The sequence below is a fragment of the Alligator sinensis genome, unplaced genomic scaffold (genome assembly GCF_000455745.1).
Source record: "Alligator sinensis unplaced genomic scaffold, ASM45574v1 scaffold7_1, whole genome shotgun sequence".
NCBI classification, from domain to species: domain Eukaryota; kingdom Metazoa; phylum Chordata; order Crocodylia; family Alligatoridae; genus Alligator; species Alligator sinensis.
The window spans coordinates 5,891,050-5,914,448 of NW_005841843.1; the positions used below are offsets into that span (position 1 = coordinate 5,891,050).

General features: G+C 42.9%; 1 protein-coding gene across 2 annotated transcripts in view; it reads right to left on the reverse strand.

Moving 5' to 3' along the window:
* Positions 1-23,399, reverse strand: part of SLIT3 (slit guidance ligand 3) — a 393,886-nt gene that overhangs the window by 336,806 nt on the left and 33,681 nt on the right. For both annotated transcript variants that reach the window (XM_025205769.1, XM_025205766.1), the window contains exon 4: positions 21,220-21,383. In XM_025205769.1, coding sequence (XP_025061554.1) covers positions 21,220-21,383 — 164 coding nt within the window. The remainder of the gene's footprint in view (positions 1-21,219; positions 21,384-23,399) is intronic.

Below are 23,399 nucleotides of genomic sequence, written 5' to 3' on the forward strand. Positions count from 1 at the left end.
AGAATAGTATTCTGTGGATAGACAGGGAGTAAAAAACTTCCACTAAGTTAACCAACCAGACAGTTATAGAGATGAAAGAGAGAGAAAGCAATAGCATGTTTTTACTCTCCATACAAATATAACAGAGGTGGAATAAAAGAAAACCCACTATCAATGTTTTGTAGCTTGCACAATCTAAAAGCTACATTAAAGAGTAAAGCCTTGAAGTAAAGGAAAAATCAAGGGAAGAAGTTGTCTCTGCATGGCATCCCCTTATCCCAAATACCAATTATTAATTTTTCCTTTCAATTAAAATACCCTGGAAACGAATATGCACAGTACATATAATCACTCATTATTCTTCCTGGCTTAATATACTCTGTCTGGGTGTTAAAAAATGGTAGATGCTACCCACTAATACAGTACAGTTTTTTGTGCTGCACCTTTGATCCTGTGTCAAAATCCAGCTCTACTATATACTGGTAAACAGCATTTTTTTTGAAGCAGCAGCACACCTTAGCTTAAGGTTTCCTTTTCTGGATTCCAGTGCAATTTAGGGCTTTATTACGTGGTAATTTTGGCTGTCTCCTGGAGCTGTTAACACCTGGATTGTCCATACATTAACAGCTGAAACTGGTTTTAAGTATTCATTATGCTGCTCAAAATTATACCACTCAAGGGCAGGATTATCTCTGAACTGTGCTACCCAGTTTCTGTTACACTAAGGTATAACCACTGTAGGCTGCATCTTAGTGTGAACACCCCACCCATTTCCCACTCCCCTGCTGGTCCACTACCCCCCACCATCCTCTCCAGCACCCCAGCCTCCCCTCTCCCCCCCGCCCACCTACTTGTAGCTGCCTGCACTGTTCGTCCCAGGAGAATAGGCTAACCTGCCTGCCCAGCCCTGTTGCTCTCTGGACAGGTTCAGCCCCAGGAAGAGAAGCAGCCCTGCAGGCACAACTTAGCAGGCAAGTTAACTCTTTCTGACCTTCCTGGCACATACTGCACAACTACAAGTAAGTGAGAATGGGAGGGGCAGGTGGGACCCAGAGGGGCAGAGGGCGAGAACTTGGGGAGCCCCAGGGCATAGGGGTGGAGCCCAGAATGGGGGTGCAATTCTTACCTTTCAGTCCTCCAGGACCCTGCTGGCCTGAAGTCTGACTGCTCCAAACTCAAGCTAGCACTAACACTGATCAACATTTGTGTAGCTCATAGTGTAAGATGTAACAAGGCCCTAACCGAAGGATTTCTATATGTAAGTTGCAGTGCCATTTTAATTAAATCATTTAAGTATTTTTGCAAAACACAAACACTGTGTTACATATGTACATGTAAAAGCATTGTATTCTGGACCTCCACCAAGATTCAGACCAAAAGCCAACTGATGAGCCTAATTTTTTTTTTAATTAGCTGCAAACAGAATGTGCAAAATGATATGGGTGACAGTACTGCCAACCCCACCATGCCAAAAATCATGAGATGCACTCTTAAAAAAATCAAGGGATTGGCACGTAAATGAGATGCTATTTTTGAAGTGTGTGTGTGGAGGGGGTTATTTGTGAAGGTGTGAGGGGCTGTGGGTGTGTGTGTGTGGGGTTTAGAGCTTGGGGAGGGTCGCTGCACACCCTGGTCGGATGTATGGTACTGTCAGCCAGGAGTGAAAGGGAGCAGCAGGGCTGGGCGGGGGGCTGTGGGTTTGGAATGAGGAGCAGACACACAGGCACAGAGACACAGACAGCACTCAGCTGGTAAGTGGAGGGGAAGGGGCCGGGGCAAAGATGGAAGGGGCTGGGGGGTGGATTGAGAACACTGCGGTGATGGAGGGAGTAGAGCAGGAGCAGGGGCTGAGGTGAATGCGGTCAGGGCAGGTCGTCCAGAGGTGTGTGTGTTGGGGGGGGGGCAGCTTCCCGCAGAAGCGCGCACCCTTGGGGGAGACGTGGAGGGCATGTGTCTCCCCTGGGGCAGATGCAGATTGCCCACTGTGGGCTGTGGGCTCTGCGCCTTGCTGTCTTTGCCCTGGGAGCTCAGCTGTGCAATGCCATCGCCACCTGCCCAGCAGCAGGAAGCACACTAATGTTATGTGGCTGAGCTCCTGGGGCAACTTCAGCAGGGTGTGGAGCCCGCAGTGAGCAGCCTGCCTCTGCCCTGCAGGCAGCACATGCCCCCCATGCTTTCCCCAGGGGTGCGTACTGCTGTGGGAAGCTGTGCTGCCCCCCCACACCCCTCTGAACAACCTGCCCCAGGCCTAGGGCCCCATTCTCTTCAGCCCCTGCTCCTGCCCCAGTCCCTCCCTTGCTGAGGGGTCCTCAATCGCACACCCCCCTCAACTCCACCCCTTCCCTCTCTACAGATTTACCAGCTGGGAAAATCTGGAGATCTGAAGGTTTGATCGGGAGATTACGAGTCAGAGTTATTTTGACTTAGAAATCCCACGTCTCGCGATGGTTTCACTACTGTTGGCATTACTGAGGTTAAACAGCTCTAGCTATGTGAAATTTCTGTTATTTCACACCAGGTCCATGTAATCTATACTGCAGTCTAATCTAAAGCATCCACAGCACAATGCAATGTCAAAGGGAACTGATTTAATCAGATACTCCCCTACTTGATGATTTAGGGCAGATTAATGAGAATGCTAATCAAGAGCCCAAATCTGAATACCTGTAAAGTTTGGCATTCCAAGACTTCAGATTCAGGTCTGAATTTCAAAAAGTATATATATACAATATAGGCCAAAAGGCCTTGATCACAACAGCATCACACAACAAATGTTCAAAATCCAGCAGTTACTTTCCCAGCTCTTATGGGAATGCATCCAAGAAACCTTGACTAGGAGAATGTTGAGCCTATTAGTGTTAGCTATGCATCACGTGAATGTCGCCGTAGGACTTGACTGAGTAATACTGAGCTGCATCCACAGTATTTCCCCTTGTGGGATTCTCACTACTACTAACTGTGGTGATCATGTCATTTTAGCCTTTGCTCAGATATACTGCAGCTCTGCTTCTCCAAGTTAATTTCATTTTTACTTCAGAGATAATAAAACTCTCAGTTTGTTCCTTTTTTATATACATATACAAAATCAATACCTTTTGTACCAAACATAGACACTAGGATCTAGCTTTCAATTGACAAAAATAATTGTGCTTTTCTACCTCTGAAGACAGAGAATGGCACCGCCAACTAAGTTTTTATTTAGTATTTTGTATGGCATTACATTATAGCATTCTGCTTTGGAACCTTGCCCTATGGGGTTGGTGAAAGAAGGGAGACTTAGGACCTAAGAATTTGCTGAGATAAATTAATTTCTGTTTTCAAATTAAGCATCTCATTGGCCTCTAGCCTTTTGAGAGTAGCTAATACACTAAAATTGCAATTAGAAAAGAAGAGTTATAGATAATAAATGAATAATTTAAATGCCAGGGGCATTTAAATATATTTTGTAATGACTAAATAAACCAAATAATCTCATTCTTACTGATGTCCAATTATGGCACTTTTAATTAAGTACAATGGCTATGTCTCTTTTTTAGTTTTGCCTCACCTAACCAATTGCTTTGAGAGCAATGAACAAAATGCTATTTGTTTTCCAGCAGAGTTGTTGGCTTGAATATAAACACATTTACTAGGTAAGGCTCTATATTGAGTTTAAATCATTTTAAGCATGAAGGATGCTAAATTAGTGATTAATAAAAAAAAGTACATGACTGTTGCAGAGTTCTGGATACATATTGAAAACAAGGGTCCTTGATCGACTGTGACTAATTAAATGACTCTCTAATGCTTTTTTTCAAAAGAACAGAATCATCAGCTCTGGCATTTGAGTTCAACTGCAACTACATGATTATTTTCATGAGATGCCCTGTAATTTAAAGGATAAATTCGTTTCCGTTGCCAGTTCAAAAACAGATATGTTTTTTATTTTGAATTTTGCATCCTACTAGTGAGCTGATATCCCTTCACGTGAAATCATTGCAGGCACATTTGGATGAACCTTTTACAACTTGTTCTTTATTTGTGACTTGAGCAATCTTTTCCAAATTACAATGGAGCAACATTTCCACAAATTCCTTTTTTACATGGAATTATATCAGTAATGATTTATGCATGTATTTCAGCCAGAAGGCTCCTTACAGACTTTCCACTGAGCAGTGTTGAGTATTCAGTATTTGTGATTTGGACTTATTAGATAGGATGTGTAGCTCACTGAGGTTTTTGGTCTGTTATTGGACAGTTCATGGTATGCAAACCTTGCTGTCCAGTAATAGTCCTCATGATTTACTCACCATTCACTGTTTTGCTGGACATTCGCACGAGTACATTTTTTTTGCTAACACATTCTGAAATGTGAGTACATATGTGCAGTAGACAGTCATAGCAAATTTATTTGTTTGGGAAAAAAAACCCAAATCCAAGCACTTGAGAATACATTTAAAATATACAACTTCAGTGACCTGCAAGGGGTGATACCTTAGAAAAAAGCCTACTTAGTTCACATATTTAAGAAAGCTTATTTTTCACAGGAAAGCCTAATGAAAATACCACATTACTAGAAATTGTCCTATCCTAAAGGAACAACACCTGTAATTATGTCACTAGTGTAATAGCCTACAAACCAGCAGAGGAGTTTCATTGCTAAATGAAATGGAATATAGCAAAGCAAAGAAAGAGGTTCAGCTTTAACAGTTGAATCCCTGTAGTGAAGCTTCTCTTATCAAAGGACTAATGGAATACATGTAACACAGTCCTCTAGGACAACTTCACAGCAGTGCTTTCTAAATAACAGCAATTAGAATTTTTCTTTTGGTGAAGACTATCCACTGAGTTTGCTAGAGAAAGGGGCTATAGCCCTCAAATTCTCTCAGAACAGGGGGTGAGGGGTTAGAATCACTTCCTCAGCTGACTTCAAAACAGGAAAATTCAGTTTGTAATGAACAAATGTACAACAGAAGAGAAACACATAGCTGACATGGGGTAGCTGAAGCCAGTTTCTCAATTTTATATGTTCCTTGTATCCTTTGTTTTATTCTTTCATAGGCTTATGCTCTTAAAGAGCCAATATTACAATGGATTCACCTATTCCAGAGTTTGCTGTGCAGGTTTCTATAGGACTCTATCCATTTGTCCTTTCTCTTGCATGTTACATGGAATCAGTTCAGAGAGACAGCAAGATTGTTTGGCTACTACACCATCAGGAGAAGGATGGCATGTAACTTAATAGCCCTGTCCACAAGCCAGGTGATATGCTTTTGGAGCTTTCCTTAAACCTAGCTGAAACTAAGGTCTGAATGAAAGTGGGTGGCTGTGGCTCTATTCAGCACAGGAGTGATAGGAGAAAAGGTCTAAGGATATAAGAAAGATGCTGCCCACTACAGACCCAAATTGTTACCCATTGGGCACATGTGTGCTTTAATAGATATTAGCCTATTTTAATGTGCATTAAAGCATTACAAAAAAACCATGGGCATTCATAGATGTGCTCTGGGAGGTGGGAGTTGCTTTAATTAGCGCAACTACAACAGCCGTGCTAATTAAAGTGGCCAGAGCATCATGTGTATCAGCGTCCCCACACTGAGAAATGGTGGTGGGGTGCTTTGAACTAAAACTTGTCAAACGAGCTTTAGTTTAAAGTGCCCCGCCACCATTTTTCAGCACAGGGACGCTGATATACGTGATGCTGGAGTCTGCTGATTCTTCACTGAATAATTCATGACATTTTCTATTTTCATCCTCTCTTCTTGTCCAGCTCCATCATGAATTGTATTCCTCCTTGCTTTCTTGCCTCTTGGTTCTTTCTTCCCAATTGAGGGGTTCAGTGATACACTAAGTGGGCATATCTATATGAGACATTTGCTGTGGAGCTGCCTAATTAGCAACACAGTAAAGTCTCAGTGTCTACAGGACCCTCCACAACATGCTAAGCCAGGTCAGAGCAGCCCCAGGGTGGCAGGCTGACCTCCCGGAACCCAGCCCCTCTGCTAGCCCGGGCTGCTCCAACCTGGCTCAACATGCTGCGGTCCTGGGCGCACATGGAGACTCCAAATAAACTCTGGTGCAATATGCCAATATGCACCAGATATGTGGAATTCTCTGAATAAACTCTGGCACAATATTGCTCCATGCTAATAGCATGTATGGATGCACCCACTTACAACATATTATTAGCTCTTCTTTTTTTCCCTCGTCCATCTTGGATAAAAATCATCCTAAAGAGATAGGAAGCTTAAAAGGTGTCACCTCCACAACTCTGTCACCAGTTTACATGAAAATGGACTGTTAAGCCTTTCCAACACAAAATACAGAAGGGAGATGCTGCTAGCAGAGGAAAACATTGAACAGGCATATATTGCTTCTGCAGTCAGCTGTGAGAGTCAATGGTGCAGGTTCTCAAATAAACTAATGTGAAGCACCTATAGAAAAACAAGGCTATCAGGAACAGCCAGTATGGATTCATCAAGAGCAAGTCATGCCTGACCAAACTGTTTTTCTGCTATAATAAGGTGACAGGCTCTGTGGATGGGGGCAGAGCAGCGAACGTGACATACTGTGACTTTAGCAAGACTTCTGACACCGTTTCTCATGACTTTCTCATTAACAAGCTAAGGACATACATACTAGACAAAAGTATTCTAAATTGGACACACATCTGGATGGATGATCATACTCAATGAGTGGTCATCAATGGCTAACTGAGAAGAGGTATCAACTCAGGTTGCCCAGAGGTTCAACCTGGGTCCAGCACTGTTAAAACATTTTAATTAATGATTTGGATGATGGGACTGACTACATGCTTAGCAAATTTGTGGATGACACCAAGTTGGGTGGAGTTATAGATATTCTGGAGGGTAAAGCTAGTATCCAGAATGACCTAGATAAACTGGAGAAATGGTTCACAATCATTCAACAAGGACAAGTGCAAACTCCTGCACTTAGGATGTAATAGCCCTATGGAAAAATACAGACTAGGGAATGATAGCTAGACTACAATACTACAGAGACAAAACCTTGGGGTTACAGTAAACCATAAGATGAATATGAACACCAATGTGCTCTTGTTGCCAAAAAGCCAGCAGCATACTGGGTTGTTTTAACAGAAGTGATTCTTTCTGTTTTGTTCAGCACTGGTAGGTCTCACCTGCAGTACTGCATCCACTTTTTGGTCTCACATTTCAAGAAGGATGTGGACAGATTGGAAAGCATAGAGCAACAAAAATGGTTAGGGGTCTGGAAGGCAACACTTAGGAGGAAAGCCTGAAAGCGGTAGGGTTATTCAGTCTGGAGAAGAAAAGGCTAAGGGACAGGTTTGATAACAGTCTTCAAATACCTAAAGGGTGATTTTAGAGAAGATGGAGATGGGCTTTTCTCTGTGGCTGTAGGACACAGGACTAGGAGCAATGCCCTCAAGCTTCCACATGGGAAATTGAGGCTGGACATTGGTAGGAACTCTTGAATATGAATGAAGTTAAGCATTGAAATGGACTATGTAGAGATGTTGTAGAATCTCCATCCTTGGAGTTTTACAAAATCAAGTTGGATGGACACTTGGTTGGGATGGTTTAGTCAAAAATGATCCTTCCTTAAGCAGGTAGCTGAACTTTATGACCTCATGGGGTTCCTTCCAGCCCTATTTTCCTATGACCCTAAACCAGGGGTGGGCAATTATTTTGGCCGGAGGGCCACTTAATGAGTTTTGGTGAGTTGTCGAGGGCTCCATCTTGGGACCAGAAATCCCACCCACTAACCCCTGACCTTTGCCACTGGAAGTCCCCCCACTTGCCTCCAGAAGTACTCCTTTGTGGGGAGGGGTTGTCATCTTGGAACTGGAAAAAAAACATTTCATATACTAAAAGTCAAACATCTACTATAACATATTTTAATTTTATTTTTAAAAATATTTTTGTCCTGATTTGTGTGTTTGCATAGTGTATATAGAGGTGACTGGCTAACAGCTCAAAAATAAAGTCTTACCCTTGTATATTACGTATGGGGGGTTGTATGCGTATGGTGGGGTGTATATATGGGAGAGGGTGTGTGGGGGGTTTGTGAGGGAGTGTGGCTGTGTGTGGAGGGGTGTACGGTATGTGGGAGGGTGTGGGGGGGGTGTAGCAATATGTGGTATTGGCCAAATCTTCCCAGCCTGGCAAATGCAAACAGTTTTTTAGTGGGCCTAGGCCCTTGGGGTGCTTGTGGCCCGTGCAGGTGCAGCTGCCTGGTGACACAAAGCTATAGTCAGTTCTGAGAGCTGCATGTGGTGGCAAGGAGTGGAGCCAGGGTAGCCTGCCTCTGTTGCGGGGGGCTCATATGCAGCTCCCTGGACTTGCACACCACCAGGGAGAAAGCCCCATGCGATGGAGCCAGCTGCCTTCCCCACTTCCTGCTTTTGGGAGCAAGGAGTGGGGAAGGCAACTGGCTCCATTGCTCAGGGCTTCCCTCTGGTGGTGCGTGAGTCCAGGGAGATGCATATGAGCCCCGCGTGATAGAGGTGAGCCAGCCTGGCTCCATTCTTCATTGCCACATGCAGCTCCTGGAACTGGTTGGAGCTGCGCATTGGTAGGCAGCTGTGCCTATGTGGGCCATGAACACCCTGAGGGACTGCTGCCTGTCGCTGCTGCTGTCAGTGGCGGGGGCTATGCCCCATGGAGGGGCATGTAGGGGAGGGTCACCAGACAATCCCCCTCACACCCCAGAAACCCCACATACCTACCCAAGCTCCATGCTCCCGCTGTCCCGTTGAGCACAGGCCCTAGGCTCTGCACTCGTGCCAGCCTCATGCTCCACATTCCCACCTACCTGCTGCTTCCCTACCCATGCATGGAGCAAGCACTGCAGCAGGGACAGGAGGAGGAAGCCAAGGAAGTTCCCCAGTGGCTGCAGCAGCCCCAACCGGAAGCTGTGCATGCTGGCTGGGGCTGGGCTGGGGCCCTGCCATGCATGAAGTGAGAGTGAAGTGTGCAGACTGGGTGGGGTAAAATTAATTAGTGGGTGCCAGGGGGTCAGATGAAATCACCTGGGGGAATGGATCTGGCCTGTGGGCCATATTTTGCCAGCCCCTGATCTAAACCCATTAAAAAAAAACAACCTTGTTTGCATTTGTCAAGCTAGGAGGATTTGGCCAATATCACATGTAAACAAAACACCACTAAGTATTTCATTCTGTGGCATCATGCATTTTAGTAAAATATTATTCCAGATTTGCATCCAGTTTCACTTATATGCTTTGAATTTTAAAACTTCAGTGTCAAAACAGAAACTTGTAGAGTGCTAACAGGTATTCCCCATAAATCAATGTTTCTCCATCCAACATGTGTCAAAATCTGAATGCATTTTAATACAACCAGCTTTTGCCTAACTGCTCAGTCATGGCTTGGCACTGTAGATCACATTTCTGAGGAGAGTGGATGGAACTGGTATATAGAAAACTGACAGTTAACCCAAAGGTGATTAAAATTAAGAGGCTGTCTCTGGGTTTAAGGTAAATGCTTGCCATAGTTCTCAGGTCCAACCCTATTCTTCTCTACTCAGCAATATTTCATAGACATTAGGGCTGGAAGGGACCTTGGATGATCATCAAGTCCAGCCCCCTGTCCCAGTGGCAGGAAGTCAGTTGGGGTTAAAGGATCCCAGCAAGATAGGTGTCCAAATGTTTCTTAAAAGAGTCCAGAGTAGGTGCTTGCACCACCTCTAGAGGAAGTCTATTCCAGGCCTTGGGGGCTCAGTCAGTAAATAAGTTTTTCCTTATGTCCAGCCTAAAACCATCTTGGAGGAGTTTGTGACCGTTTGACTTTGTCATAACTTGGGGCACTCTGGTGAACAGGCTTTCCCCCAGATCCTGATGCACACCCCTTATATACTTATAAGCAGCCACTAAGTCACCCCTGAGCCTGCACATTTCCAGGCTGAAGAGTTCCAAGGCTCTCAGCCTCTCATCATAAAGCCTGTTCTCCTGCCCTCTGATCATGTGCGTGGCTGTCCTCTGGACTCTCTCAAGCTTCTCCACATCCTTTTTAAATTGTGGAGCCCAGAATTGGATGCAGTCCTCCAGCTGTGGCCTCACCAAGGCCAAGTACAGTGGAAAGATGACATCTTGAGATTTGTTTGAGAAGCATATATGAATGCAAGACAGAGTTTTTCTCACTTTACCAGCTGCGACATTGCATTGGTGGTTCATGTTTATCTTGTGGTCAGTCATGACCCCCAAGTCCCTTTCGGCCATGGTACCAGCAAGCATAGTACTGCCGAGCCTATAAGTGTGATGCAGGCGGCATTCCCCTGAGGCCTGGATTACCTTGTATTTTTCGCTATTGAATGTCACCAGGTTTTTATCTGCCCATTTTCTGAGCCTGTCAAGGTCGGCTTGGATCACCAGCCTACCCTCAGGTGTGGACGCTTTACCCCAAAGTTTGGTGTCATCAGAGAACTTGGCCAGTCCGTTTCTGACACCAGTGTCCACATCATTAATAAAGACATTAATAAAGATATTACTCCAGGTGAATGACAGTTTAGACTGGCATTTTATAATAACGTTGCATTGCTACTGTATACTGAACTGCTATTATTGTATTAGTAATAAAATAAACCATTATGACTGAACACTAATACAAAACATCATTACATTAGTACTCAGAGCAATAGTTCAAAAGCTGACCTCCTATATAAATGCTTTAATCCTGCATCATTAAACAAGCAACTACACAACTTTAAAAATATTTCTTTAAGAAACGTATCTATGGCAGATGCAAGGATTCTAACAGTAAGAGGAAGACATAAGGAGGGAGACTACTATGATGCTATTCAACCCCACATAAATTTACTACAGTGCAAGAATGATTGTCAGCTTTGATTGCCAAAAAAAACAATGTGTCTTTGCTTTGCCAAAAAAACCAATGTGGCCAAGTTTCAGGCATTTCTGTCCAGTTTTTCATTTAAGCCTAATGAATGAGTCTGGAACACCAGGTTTTCTTGAGCTCTTCAATCCTTTTTAATGTGTACTCCCATCACAGCATTCTCTGCTCTCCATAGTGTTAAGACATGTCTTTGCAATTTAAATGGGAGAGATAAAGCTTGGTAGTGAGCAAGGATCCTGGTTCTCTCTGTTGAAAAATGCAAAATTCTCTGATTAAAAAACCCCCAAATCTGCATTTTTCCATGAGTGTGTGTGTGTGTGTGTGTGTGTGTATGTATCAGTTGAACACAATGTGTTATTGATATATTTACAATTTTAAAACAATTTGGAAAACCATGAGTGCCTCAATCATTATAATAAAATAAATTTTAAATATCTATATATTTTGGCAGTTGATTTTGGCTTTTTTTATCATGGCAAATCAGAGCTCCCCCTGTCCCCTTTGTTCACCAAGATGTGGATCCAGCTGCAGTTGTCCCCCTCGCTGCTGTGGAATGCTGTGCAGCCCTGATATACCAGGACCCTGCCCCTGCCCACGCTGTTGCCCCTCACACCCAAGCCACAGTCCCTCTAGTCTTGCCAGTGCCCCTCACTCCTGACCCTGTCCCCTGCCCCCACCCCCGCAGCCATGCCAGTGCCCCTCACTCCCAACCCATACCCCTCACCCCCTTAGCCCTGCTGGTGCCCCTTACTCTTGACCTGCAGCTCTCAGCCCCCACTTGGCCCTGCCAGAAGGGGTCCCTAGCTACTTCCCCACCCTGCCCAGTCCCATGTAGATTCACAGGATGGTGGGCTGTGGGGACATGGTGGGGACAGCCTCTAGCATGATATGCATGCAGTGTACCTCATATAGTAGCACAGACAGAGACTGGGCTACCAGATGCTGGGGCTGGGACTGGGCAGACCAGTGCCATATTCCACAGCAGTAACATGAAGCAGAGCATGGCTCTAGCCCAGCCCATGCTGTGGGCAGCAGGTGGAGGGTAAGGGGCTCCAAGCGGCCTTCACCCTACTTGGGCTGGAGTGCAGCAGCTGTGGTGGCTCTGGCTTGTGTGCGTGGCATTGGAGTGAATCCAGCCCCAGCACAGGCTGGAGGAAAGAGAAGGGGACACCTGTAGCACCTCCCACCCCAGGTTGGGGCTCCCATGCTGCACCAAGTGCCCTGGCCACAGAATCCCCGCCCTGGGCAGCATCTCCCAGATGCCTTTCCCAAGAGCACAGGCACTGGCCCCAGTGTCTCTGGCATGGCCACACAGCTCCATGTTGCTCCCAAAGGCCCAACCCCCTTCCTCAGCTGGAGGGGCAGGCACCTCTGGGTGGGCCCCACTGGCAACAGCACAGGGATGGCCTTGCCAGCAGCACCAAGGACTGCCTCAGACCCCACTGCCCAGCCATAGCCCTGTGCCTGGACACCTTCCCCCAGTGCCAGCAGATGACAGCAGGCACCCGCCCCCTACCCTACCCTCTCCACATACACATCCTCCCTGTACATCCCTGCCAGGCACACACACACACATACACACAAACACGCGCGCACGCACACCTGCCCACCCGCCCCATGGACAGTCCCCTAGCCCTGGCCTGCCAGTCCCCTCCCCCTCTCCCAGACTTACCTGTATTCACCTACCAGGGCTGCTCCTACCCCCTTGCCTGGCTGTATGCTGGCCACGCATGGTTGCGTGCACACATGCATGTGGTGCCTCCTACCTACAATCACCCTCCCCGTTCCAGGCAGCTGCTTGTAAGCTGGAAAGCTGCCAGCCTGCAAGGGGAAACCCATGGTTTCCTGCATTTTTCTCCTCTGAAGGAGAAAATATATGTTCTTCTGCAGCAAACAGAAAACCCGGAACCTTGGTAGTGACAAAGAAGCACCACAGAAAGGGTATTTTCTGTTGCTGTTTTTCTTTTCAATAATGCCCTTTTTCCTGCTTTCGAGTTTTGCATGCAGGAAAGAACAAGAGGCCAGAACCTTCTGCCACTCCAGCAACAGCTTATTGAGCTGGATGTCAAAGCACAGCCCTGCATCTTGTACAAATTTTGCACTTGGTATTATTTCCATATATTAAAAGTTCCAAAATCTGGTCAAGGACCAAACCAACAATGTTTGTGCCAAATAATTTTTATAGTTCCAAGTCTGTCTGCAGTCACATCTAGCCATTTTATTAGAACATACTTGAAAGCAAAAAAGCAAAATGAGCATTCATAGAATATCAGTAATAGTTCAAGCACAAAACATGATTTAGTGTTTTACCCACCCTCCAGTAGGTTTTCCTGCCGTTTCTGCCAGAGAAGTCTCTCCATAGTTCCTAAGATGAAAAGTCTCTATGAATGATCTCCTGGGTCAAGCACACTAAAGTATGTTGTGAGATCTTAACAAGGCTTATTCTTACGGTGAAAAATAAGCAGCACTGAAATGTGTCTTTAAATTAGAGCCAAGTTATATAGCTATTGGCAACAAAATCATATCAAAATAGCACTGAAGATGCTCAAGACAAGATTCAGATCTTAATTTTCAAAAAAAGGCTTTTTAAAACAAAAGTCAAATACGCTATTAAATCCTTCAACTTTGCACTGGATCAGGTTTAAAATGGCTCTCAGGAAGTGGAACCTTGTTGCTCTCAAAAGGAGTAATCCAAGCTGGCAGTGATAGAGACATTTTATTCTAATTTACAATATGGATAACTCACGGAAAGGGGTAAAAGTTGGAGCCAATGTTAAACTCACTGATGAAAGAGTTGAGATAGTTCTGTACAGAGGATGTCAAAGTAGTAGGCCCTTAAGCTTTAAAAAAAGATCCTGTCCTCCCCAACCTTCCCCTGTATTCTCCAGCCATTAACAACCGCGTACTTCGTAGGGGGCATTGCTACTGGATGCAGGTGAACTGACAAGGGGCTTACACTCTCACCTGCCCCTCATTGCTCCCTCAAAAGGATTGTTGCTGCTCAGTAATGGCAAGGCCCGCAAGATAAAGTGATATCTCCAAGCAATAGTCCTTCCCATTTTCACTCTGCCTTTATTTTCCTGTGTTCCTTTCCTTTATAGGCTTGTACCCCTCTTCCTTATCAGTTGTCAGTACCTCACAGCAACATGTTGCCATGAGTGGACCTGCTTGTGATTATACAGGTATGAAGCTGCGCAGAGGGATTTAAATGAAAACCCTCTTGGTATCTCCTAACTGTTCTCTGCATGTTATATGGCCTGAAGATTGTTTTTGAGAAATCATTTGTAGTAGTTATTCATTGTTTTTCTCATCCACAATACATCACAAAGGAACAAGGAAAAAACTGATCAAGTTACTCTAGGGACTTTAGCAGTCCTGATCAGAAATTAATAGCCATGTTCTTAGCACTGTTTGACCTCATCTAAAAAGAAGAAAAACATCCTAATTCCCTGTGCTACTGGGACTCTTAGTGCAAGTCAGGCAACAGGAGCATAATGTATGTCTCTCTTTAAACTCCAGTTGCAGTTTTAGCATCCAAACCAGGAAGTTTAGATTCTCAAATTAGATTTGCATCAATTCAATATTCCCTTAAAATCAGTGTCCACTGCTTTACTTAGAACAGATTGAAAGTTTAATTCTTTGAGCTTGCTTCTCTGCCCATAGAAGTTTGAGACTTGCTCAAATGAGTTATTCCTGATTTGCACTCTTAGGAGCATGCAAGCAGAAATCAAGTCTTCCCTGAGGACGGGGCTAAGGATCCGAAAAAAACATTTAACATCTTAATGGAAGGTGGGGAGGGGGAAACAATTTATGAATTCAAGTTCCCTCCCTTCAAACTCCCATTTCATTGTTCATTAAGGAAAATCTGTCCTGGAAGAGGCAGTTCAAAATTAAATATTTAAATTTACATGTTGTTAAATTTTCTATTGTTCCGTTGGAAGATGGAAGTCTTAAATCAACTCTGAATTAATTTCAAAGAGATCTTAGAAATTGATGAAGATTTGGTATTACTTATATTAGCAACTCTTTCTATTCCTCCCCTGAAAATGTATATGTCTGGTTCTGTGAGAAAGGAATTCACCCTATATTTATGATTTTAATAGTCCCCCACTAAAAATAGATTTCAAGAGATTGGTAACAAATAGTGGCTGCATACACACATTCAAGTGATCTGGGAGAATTCTCCTGGGTTTGTTCTCCTGGTAGAAAAAGTTACCCAGAGATGCCTGAATAGACATTTGAATGCTGAGCCCTTGAAGAGCAGAGAGTTTGCAGTGCCGAGGCTGCACAGCCAGGGCTGTTGCTACGTATCAGCCTGCTAGGCAGCTCCCTCAGTCTGCCTGAAGAGAGATGGCGCAGGACAGTCCTGATTAGCTGACCCGACTGCTCAGGGTCAGCCTGCATTTCCCTATAGCATAACACAGTATTGTGCAGGGAACATGTTCTGTTCCACCCTGAATGACATTTTGTCTTCAGATGGCAGGGCGGAGGGGAGCAAAGCACCGTGGGATGTTGAAGGACCGTGCTGTGGCTTCTCTCAGAAGTGCGGTTTATATACACTTTTGCCCAGGAGAAACTCTTCTGGGAGTGATTTAACTCTGGTTGTTCCCAGGTCATTTTTCTCCTGGAGCAGTCATTTTTGCTTTGGGAGAAAGATCCTGAACACATGTATACTAGTGATTTCTACTGAGAGAGCAGAGACTTTCCCACGAGAAACTGAATGTCTATACATGGTGAGTGTCATAATAACAAAACTGCATCAATAACCTAGGAGTCCAAGGTCATTGCTATACTTCAGAATGCATTTATTTAGAACTTGGTACCAGTTCCTGGGATAGAAAAATCCCTTTTATTCTGACATCCATTGAAGTTAGTGAGAGAACTCCTTTATTACCCATCTCAATTACCAATAAGCAGATCATGAACAAGGTCACACACTTGAGCAGTTTTGATTCTATTCAACTGAAGACCGTGGTGTAAAAACATACTAGCCAGCTCATTATATTAATCTACAATATTCAGTTCAGTTATCTTATAATGCAGTTGTTTTATTCTTAGTTATTTAATTGGAATATGCAACATTATTTCTTTGGACCTTTTTCCTTATATTTTCTTTACACAGGCACTTTAAAAACAATGGACTTGTCTACATGTGCCATTAAGCTCCCAGGCATGCAGTTTACACATGTACCTGGACCGCCACACATTGAGCAGGGTTGCAGCAGGCCTGTTCTGACCAGGCTCAATGCACTGCAGAGGGGCTGTCTGGGGCACAAACCTGCTTCACTGTGGGGGACTAACCAGCAGGCAGTCCCTGCACTGAAGCACTCTCGTGCTCCAGCCAGATGGGTCAGCATCTACACATGCACTGCTGCATAAGAAAAATCTGCAGCAGGGTAGTACTTGCATTACAATTACTACTCAGTATTTACAAGTACTAACCTGCTGCAGAGTTTATTAGTTTTCTGTGCCCTAATAAAGGTGCACGTGTAGATGCTGAGACATTTATGGCAGTTAATTTATCAACTGTGCAGTAAATGTCTTGTGTAGATGTGCCCAATCAGAAATTTCTGAATGATCCATTAAAGAATGAAAATAAAAGCACGTGATCTAAGCTGGGGTCATTTAGTGCATCACTCACAGAACACTGACAAGAGCAGGGCAATACCCCTTTGCCTGTGTTATTTCATAAAACCATTGTGTGTCAGATTGCAAAGGCTGACAAATGCATTAAAGCTGGTGACTAAAAGCTTTGTGACTTAATGTAACTGATCAGTATGTAGATTAAATTCACCTTGAATGAGCAAAGAGCAGGTAGAAGAGAAATCAAAGACCCACAAATCAAATTCACATAAAGAATTAATTCAGAAGGCCTAGGGAAATGAAACAGAATAGCTACTGTAAAGGGATAGAAAGAAATACTTCAGCTGTGTACCACCTAAACATTGTTTGGGGCCTAAACATGAACTGTTAGGCTCAACCAGGTGCTATAAACTAAGCTAAGTTACCCCCTGCCCCACGTCCCCCCCCCCACCTCCCCTGTGACTGCCTCAAAGATTATAAAACAACCCCCAGTTCCCTTGCATCTAAACAGAGCTGATGTTTTGGCTGACAGAAAGTCTTTGCATGGTGTTTTATGTCTTTACCTCCATAATGTGGCAGTGAGTTGGAGGGTTGTGGTAGAAGGAGATAGGAGAAATTTGTCATACTATTTGTAACTCATCAATTTGTGTAATCGCTCTGTGGTTGAAAATACAATACTCCCTTCTTTAATGTAGTGCCTTGAGTGCAAACTGAATCACAAAACATTTTGTGGAGTTAAATAAAGCAGCTGCATGGGGGAAAGGATGCATTGCCAGATTAATTTGAGAACAGATGGCATTAAGGCAGAGCTCCAGGAAGGCTACTCCAACATAAGCGCTCCAGAGGAGAAGACCCTCCCATGATGAGTAGACAGGTTGTCTTAATAGCCAGAGAGAAGTGTGTGGTAGATTAAGAGACAGCTAATAAATCGCCCAACATTTCTCCATTGATCTCCCACAATGAAGCATTAGAGGGAAAGAATGCCAAAATATTTTTGCCACTGAAGCATGAGCCCTGCTCACATCATGTTAATTACCTTTCTCAGTACCACAAATCCACTTAGATATTTCTTGAGCTGTATTTGCAAGCCTGCCTCCATGCTGCTAAGCACAAATGAATCTTCCACATTTTCTCTTATGCTGTAGCCAATCTTTCATGGGTGTGACCAAACCAAGTCTTTCTGGAGCTGTACCACTATTTTCAAACCATTCAATTAAAATGCAAAAACTGTGCACTCTGATTTGAAACCTTAGGCCCAGTTCTGCAAAGGTATTTAGGCACTAGCTTTCATTGATATCAATAAGAGTTGAGTGTGTACACACCTTTGTGCATTTGTACCTTAGTCCCTATAACCCACCTGCCAATCTTTTAATGGTATTAATGTTTGCCAGGTGGGAGAGGCAACATGGTGCTACAGAAAAGTCATCAGAGAGAAAGTCAAACTACTGAGGTTCAAGCAGTAGCAATGCTGCAAACATCTGGCAGCATTTCACATGTCAATAATGTAGTTTCTCCAAGTATATCCTCATTTCTTATCATGGCTGATTCCATATTTATCAGTAAAACAAGTTCGCAAGTTTTAAAATGTGCTCTGCAATGGAAAGTGAGCCATGCAAAACTGCTCAGAATCAGTCTAAAGTAATTTGCTCTATTCCAAATTAACATTTATTTTTAAAATTATTTTCTTGACTTGTTTTTAGTCTGCATCAGTTTTGACTCCTGCCACTACGAGCACCAAGCTTGGGAATCCTGTGATGAAATCCCTAATGTAGTGGACAAAAAAGGGCAAGAAACATAAAGATCTTTCTTCTTCTCTGAAGAACTGCCTACTGCAATAAAGAAACCCTGAACATATACCCTGAACACAATGGTTCAGTGTATTTTATCTCATCACTAAGCTTGTCACTATGATACACAAAAGTCTTTTAGCACCAGCTTGGGGCTTGTAACGGTGGTTCATATCACCTTAAATTATGTAAAATGTATTCTCAGAGGCATAAGCCCTGCGCAGCACTGTCCTGAACAGAAATAGCTCAATGTAAAGATCTGGTAACCTCATAGGCAAATACTAATTAAATTAGCTTGTAAATTCAGGGAAGCGAAGCTGGCCTGTTCCACAGTAGAGCTGGAGTTTTAGATGCCCTTTAGCGCTCTTACTTTTGTGAGTTTTCAGAAAATTATGTTCACAGATTTTTTTGTGAAACAAATGAAAATGAAATGAAGCTCATTGCTCAGTTTTCCCTTGGAATAAACTCCTTCAGTTTTAGAACTGCATAGCCTAGGGCTGTTCAGTTCAACTTCTGAGTTTCTGGGTGGGGGCTGAACCCAGAAGTTTGCACCAGTGGGGACCACAGGCCTGCAGACTGCTCCAGGGTGAGCCATGGGTCTCTCCAGCCACATACCACCTAGATTTCCCCCTCACCACACCATGCACCTGTGACCAATCCCTCCCCCCACAACACACACACATACACATACACGCTGCTGCTGAGCAGTGTGGCCCCAGGCTCACCCTCAGCTCCCCTAAGGCAGGATCAGGAAGCAAACCTAGAAGAGAGAAATGGCAACCAGTCAAGAACCCGAGGGCTGCAACTTAACCCTGTGAAGGGTGAATGAGGCCCATAGTTCATCAGTAGGACAACCCTGATGTGTGTGCATAGTTATCTATCTATCGAGGAAGACCCATGTTCTCTCTCTCCACTGTGTCATTTCCTTTCCCTTTTGGAATAGCCTGGCTAATACATAAGTCTACTTGGCAGGTCCTGGCCGGTAGCATGCCACACACCCCAGCTTTACCTAAGCTCTCCTCATGTAAACATCTCTATGCGTCACTGCACAGAATTGTTTTTTTTCTGAAGCACCAGTGGTTGAATGCTTCACTCATTCAAAACTTTTTTCTTTACAGGGAAGGAGTGACCTGGTTATTTGCCTTGTTAATTGCTAATGGTTTCTTACCCACAAGCCTTTATTCACACACCCCCCCCCATCTATGACAGCTTGTTATTTCTCCAACCCTTTTCTCCCTTAGATTGTAATTTATTGCATCCCAGAGTTTACAGAAACTTCAGGTGCTCAATGCCTTTGAAAATCAGGTCACAGTTTCTTCTGTGCATCTGTAACATGCCATGAATTTTGGGGCCTTCTCCATTACATAGTTCTCACTTTTCCTTGGTTTTGTTTAAAAAGCCCTATAATCAGAGGTACTTGTACTGTAACTATGTAAGGGCATACAGTCAGGCATCAAGTATCTAAAGCAGAAAAAGACTGCTAATAAAATCATTTTCCTGCTGTTTGCTTCAGTCTTTAAGTCCCCAGGAGGACTCATTCTTCAGTCCTGTACTCAGATAGGCACAGTTGCTTTTATGTTTTTAAAAAATGTGGTTCACCTCCACAAGATTATGCTGGCCGGCAAGCAACACACAAAAAAGGACTCACCACCTGCAGACCATTCCAGGCACCAGTAATAATACTCCATAAACACTTTGACATCAATTTCATTGGTGGCGTTTTCCTCCTGTAAACCTTTGTGCACATATCACATTTTGAATCAGGAGAATTTCCCCAACCCCTAATGTCCTAGGAAATACTCATGCAATTATAAAAACACTTCTTTCCTTCCCATGTACTACTACTACTTGTAAGGGACTAAATGGACAGTTTGGAGGACTGAAGCCAAGAGAATCAATTCATCGTAACCAATGCCATTTCAAGCTCCTGCATGCTCTCACACTAACATCCTTCACTTTTCAAGGTTCACCTCTAATGGAGGAGGGGAAACTTGTTTTGTAAGCTCATTCAGTCCTTGGCTAGCCTGTCTGCCAATGCTGCCAGCAACTGTGGATAATATAATGAAGGTTTTTGTAATGCAGGGCATGTAGCAGTCTGAGCACTGAATCAAGAATCAGTGTTCTATTCCTAGCATTAACAGCTTTTCTTGAGACTTTAGGCACTCACCCTCCTTATAACTTCAGTTTCTTCACCTGTATACTGAGGGAAATGATACTTCCTTACTAGATAGAATTGTGTTAAAATTTACAGCAGGCTTTATATTTTATTAGAGTAATTATCACTTAAACTGAGATAATCTCATATACCAAAGAATCACACACAGCCAAAGGTGCAAACTCACATGGACACAAAAATCAACTTCTGAATAAGTTTCCTTTAAATAAATAATGATATCTATAGAATTCTGTACTGTTAAATTACTTAATATGTATTTATATAGGGTTGTGTGCATGTGCATATACTCACTCGCACACGCACAAACAATTCACTTGGGACTTTGGTAAGTATTATCAGCCCCATTTTACCAATAAGGAAATTTAGATGATGAAGTTAAGTGTCACGGCTTTGGAGTCATGCAAAAAGTTTGTTTTTGAGTTTGAGACAAAATGTATACTTCCTGACTCGTAGACTGCACCTTCATCAGTCAACACAGATTAGACATTCTTAATTCATCCTCTTTGTATTCTAGTCAACTGTAGAAACTGGAGGGATGTTCCCTTGAGAAATGCCAAATTCCTACTTCTTAATTGTTCCTCCACATTTAAATAATTTCTAATAGAACAGTTTGAAAAGATTTTGAGAATCAAGTCATTAACACAGCCCAATAGCTCATGTAAGATGGAACAAATCAGAATAATTTAACATATTACCAAACAATTTAGCGGTGATGTAAACCAAACCAGCGCTGCCACTGAATGACATTTAAATAGGACTAACATAATAATACTCCATTCGCTGTTTGTGTATGAATTTCATTATGAAAATGGCAGAAGATAGATAAATGAATAATTAGTATCATTACCAGAGCAGACAAAGTCCTTCTTCTGAACGTTCACCACAAGCTGACCCCGCATGTTCCCAGGTGTTACACAGAACGTGAACTGCCCAATAGTGCGCCTCTGACGCAGCCAGTCAGACAGCCATGCCAGGTGGCAATCACAATGCAGGAAATTTGTGTGAAGCCGCCTGCAACAGAGAGAAAGAGTCACATCACAGCTGCATGTCATGTTCTAGTGGTAAAACAGAGCGAACTAGTACTAGTCTGGTTTTCCTTCAGGAGAAAGTTAAATAAGTACAGGGGAGTTGTAGCAATTGAGACTACTCGAGGATTAGGGGTAGGAGGGACACCGAATTGAAGGTGCTTCCATTTGATCATTTAGCTTTTGATATTACATTGAAAAGGACTGTGTGAACTTTATAAGAGGTAGTGTTAAGGGTATATCCAAAAGAATGGAGACTTATGTAGTCACCAGAGGAAGCTACAAGACTAGGCTGAAAACTTACCACATAAATGTATTTATCAATGGTGTAGCTGATATTGTGTTCAGTTCTGCGCTGGGTTTCTTGTATATATTAATTTGCCCAAAAGAAACTAAATATGCTTCCCTGCTCTCCCTCTCCCCTCCCTCCACACAGAAACCAATATATTTTAACATGCTATAATTTCATTTAATTACTATGATTTTGGAAGGGATTTTTCATTTCAAGACAACCAGCCAGGCAATCAATTAGAAAAGATATACATTTATAAATTTGCACTAAAGACTCCTGGAAACATTATCAATCTTAAAATACAAACAAAACACACCTCTTCAAGGTAAGATGCAGCTAGGGACAAATCTGATCATTTTTAAAATTACTACAAACTTTAGGTCAAACCTAATTATGTCATTCCTTTTAATGAGTCATTCATTTGTAGTAATGTGACCAAATAACCAAAACACACTGAAACCCTGCAAAGATCAGATTAGACAAAGCACTATTAACTCATCTGCCACACATTACATTTAAAATACAATTGGTGCACACAGGACTTAGCTTTGTCTGCCTCTAAAACAAATGAACTATCAGTCTGAGAGATCTTCATATTACATGGCAGCAGTTTAGATCAGTGGTGGCGCCTGAGCTGACAGTCCCTAGATTTGTATGTCTGGGGGTTGCCAGTGACATATTTTCAGTAAAGGAACCTCATGTCTCAAATTCACTCTCATGCTTTGCTCAGTAGTGCTTATATATTCTGACCTTCAGAGTACAAAGTAAAACATCTCTCTTCATCTAAGATTTTAAAAAAGAAGAGGAAGGTATCTTCTTATAGGTAGCAAAACTCTGATGTGATTGTCCACCAAATATTTGGGAAAACATTTTTATTTTTATTATTTTTCACGTATCTACTGTTATTGTTATAGAAAGGGTTCATAAAACAAAAATCTGACGAAGAGAGAAGGAAGCATCTTGTTCTTCCCATTCCTCAATTTGCTTTATGAGTACATTTGTATAATTAGTGTCTTGGCTTAAGTATTTTAACAGTGGGAACTGAATCCCTCTTCAATCCACTCTCTTACTCCAGTTGAGCCCTGACTTTAGAACAGTTTATATCGTTTGCACTGAAATTCTGCAGCATATAAAACTGAGGATTGATTGGGAATGGCTCTGGAAGGGACCCCATTGTAAACAAAGCTGTCAAGCTTAACCAAGTAGCCTGTAGGAATATAACTTTGATAAATAAATTAACAAATACAGTAAAATGTTTTTAAAGGGCTTCCTTCCATTGTGGTTGGGAAGTATGGCACATCAGTCCCTTGTGTGCATCAAGAAGACTGAAGTCATTTGGTGTATGTTCAGTATCCCTTTAATTAAAAAAAATGTAATGCTCTACCTCAGCAGTCACTCACAGATGCAGAGACAGCAGGGAACTCACTATTAAGGAAATGAATACAGGGACCATGCTTAGCATAAATAAAGCTGTTGAAAGCAAAGGAAAGCAGATCAATGCAAACTAATTCCTGTCAGTTCCAATCAAGGCTAAAAGATCAATAAAACTTAACAACAGAAGAGAGAGTTAGGTAAAACAGATCAACATACAAGAGCTGATTTTTTAAAAGAATTCTTTAAATGCTACAATTACATTAGTACATTTTCCTTTTCCTTAAAGGTCACATTAGTTAGACAGATTCTTAATTTCCCTCACCCATCCTCCCTAAT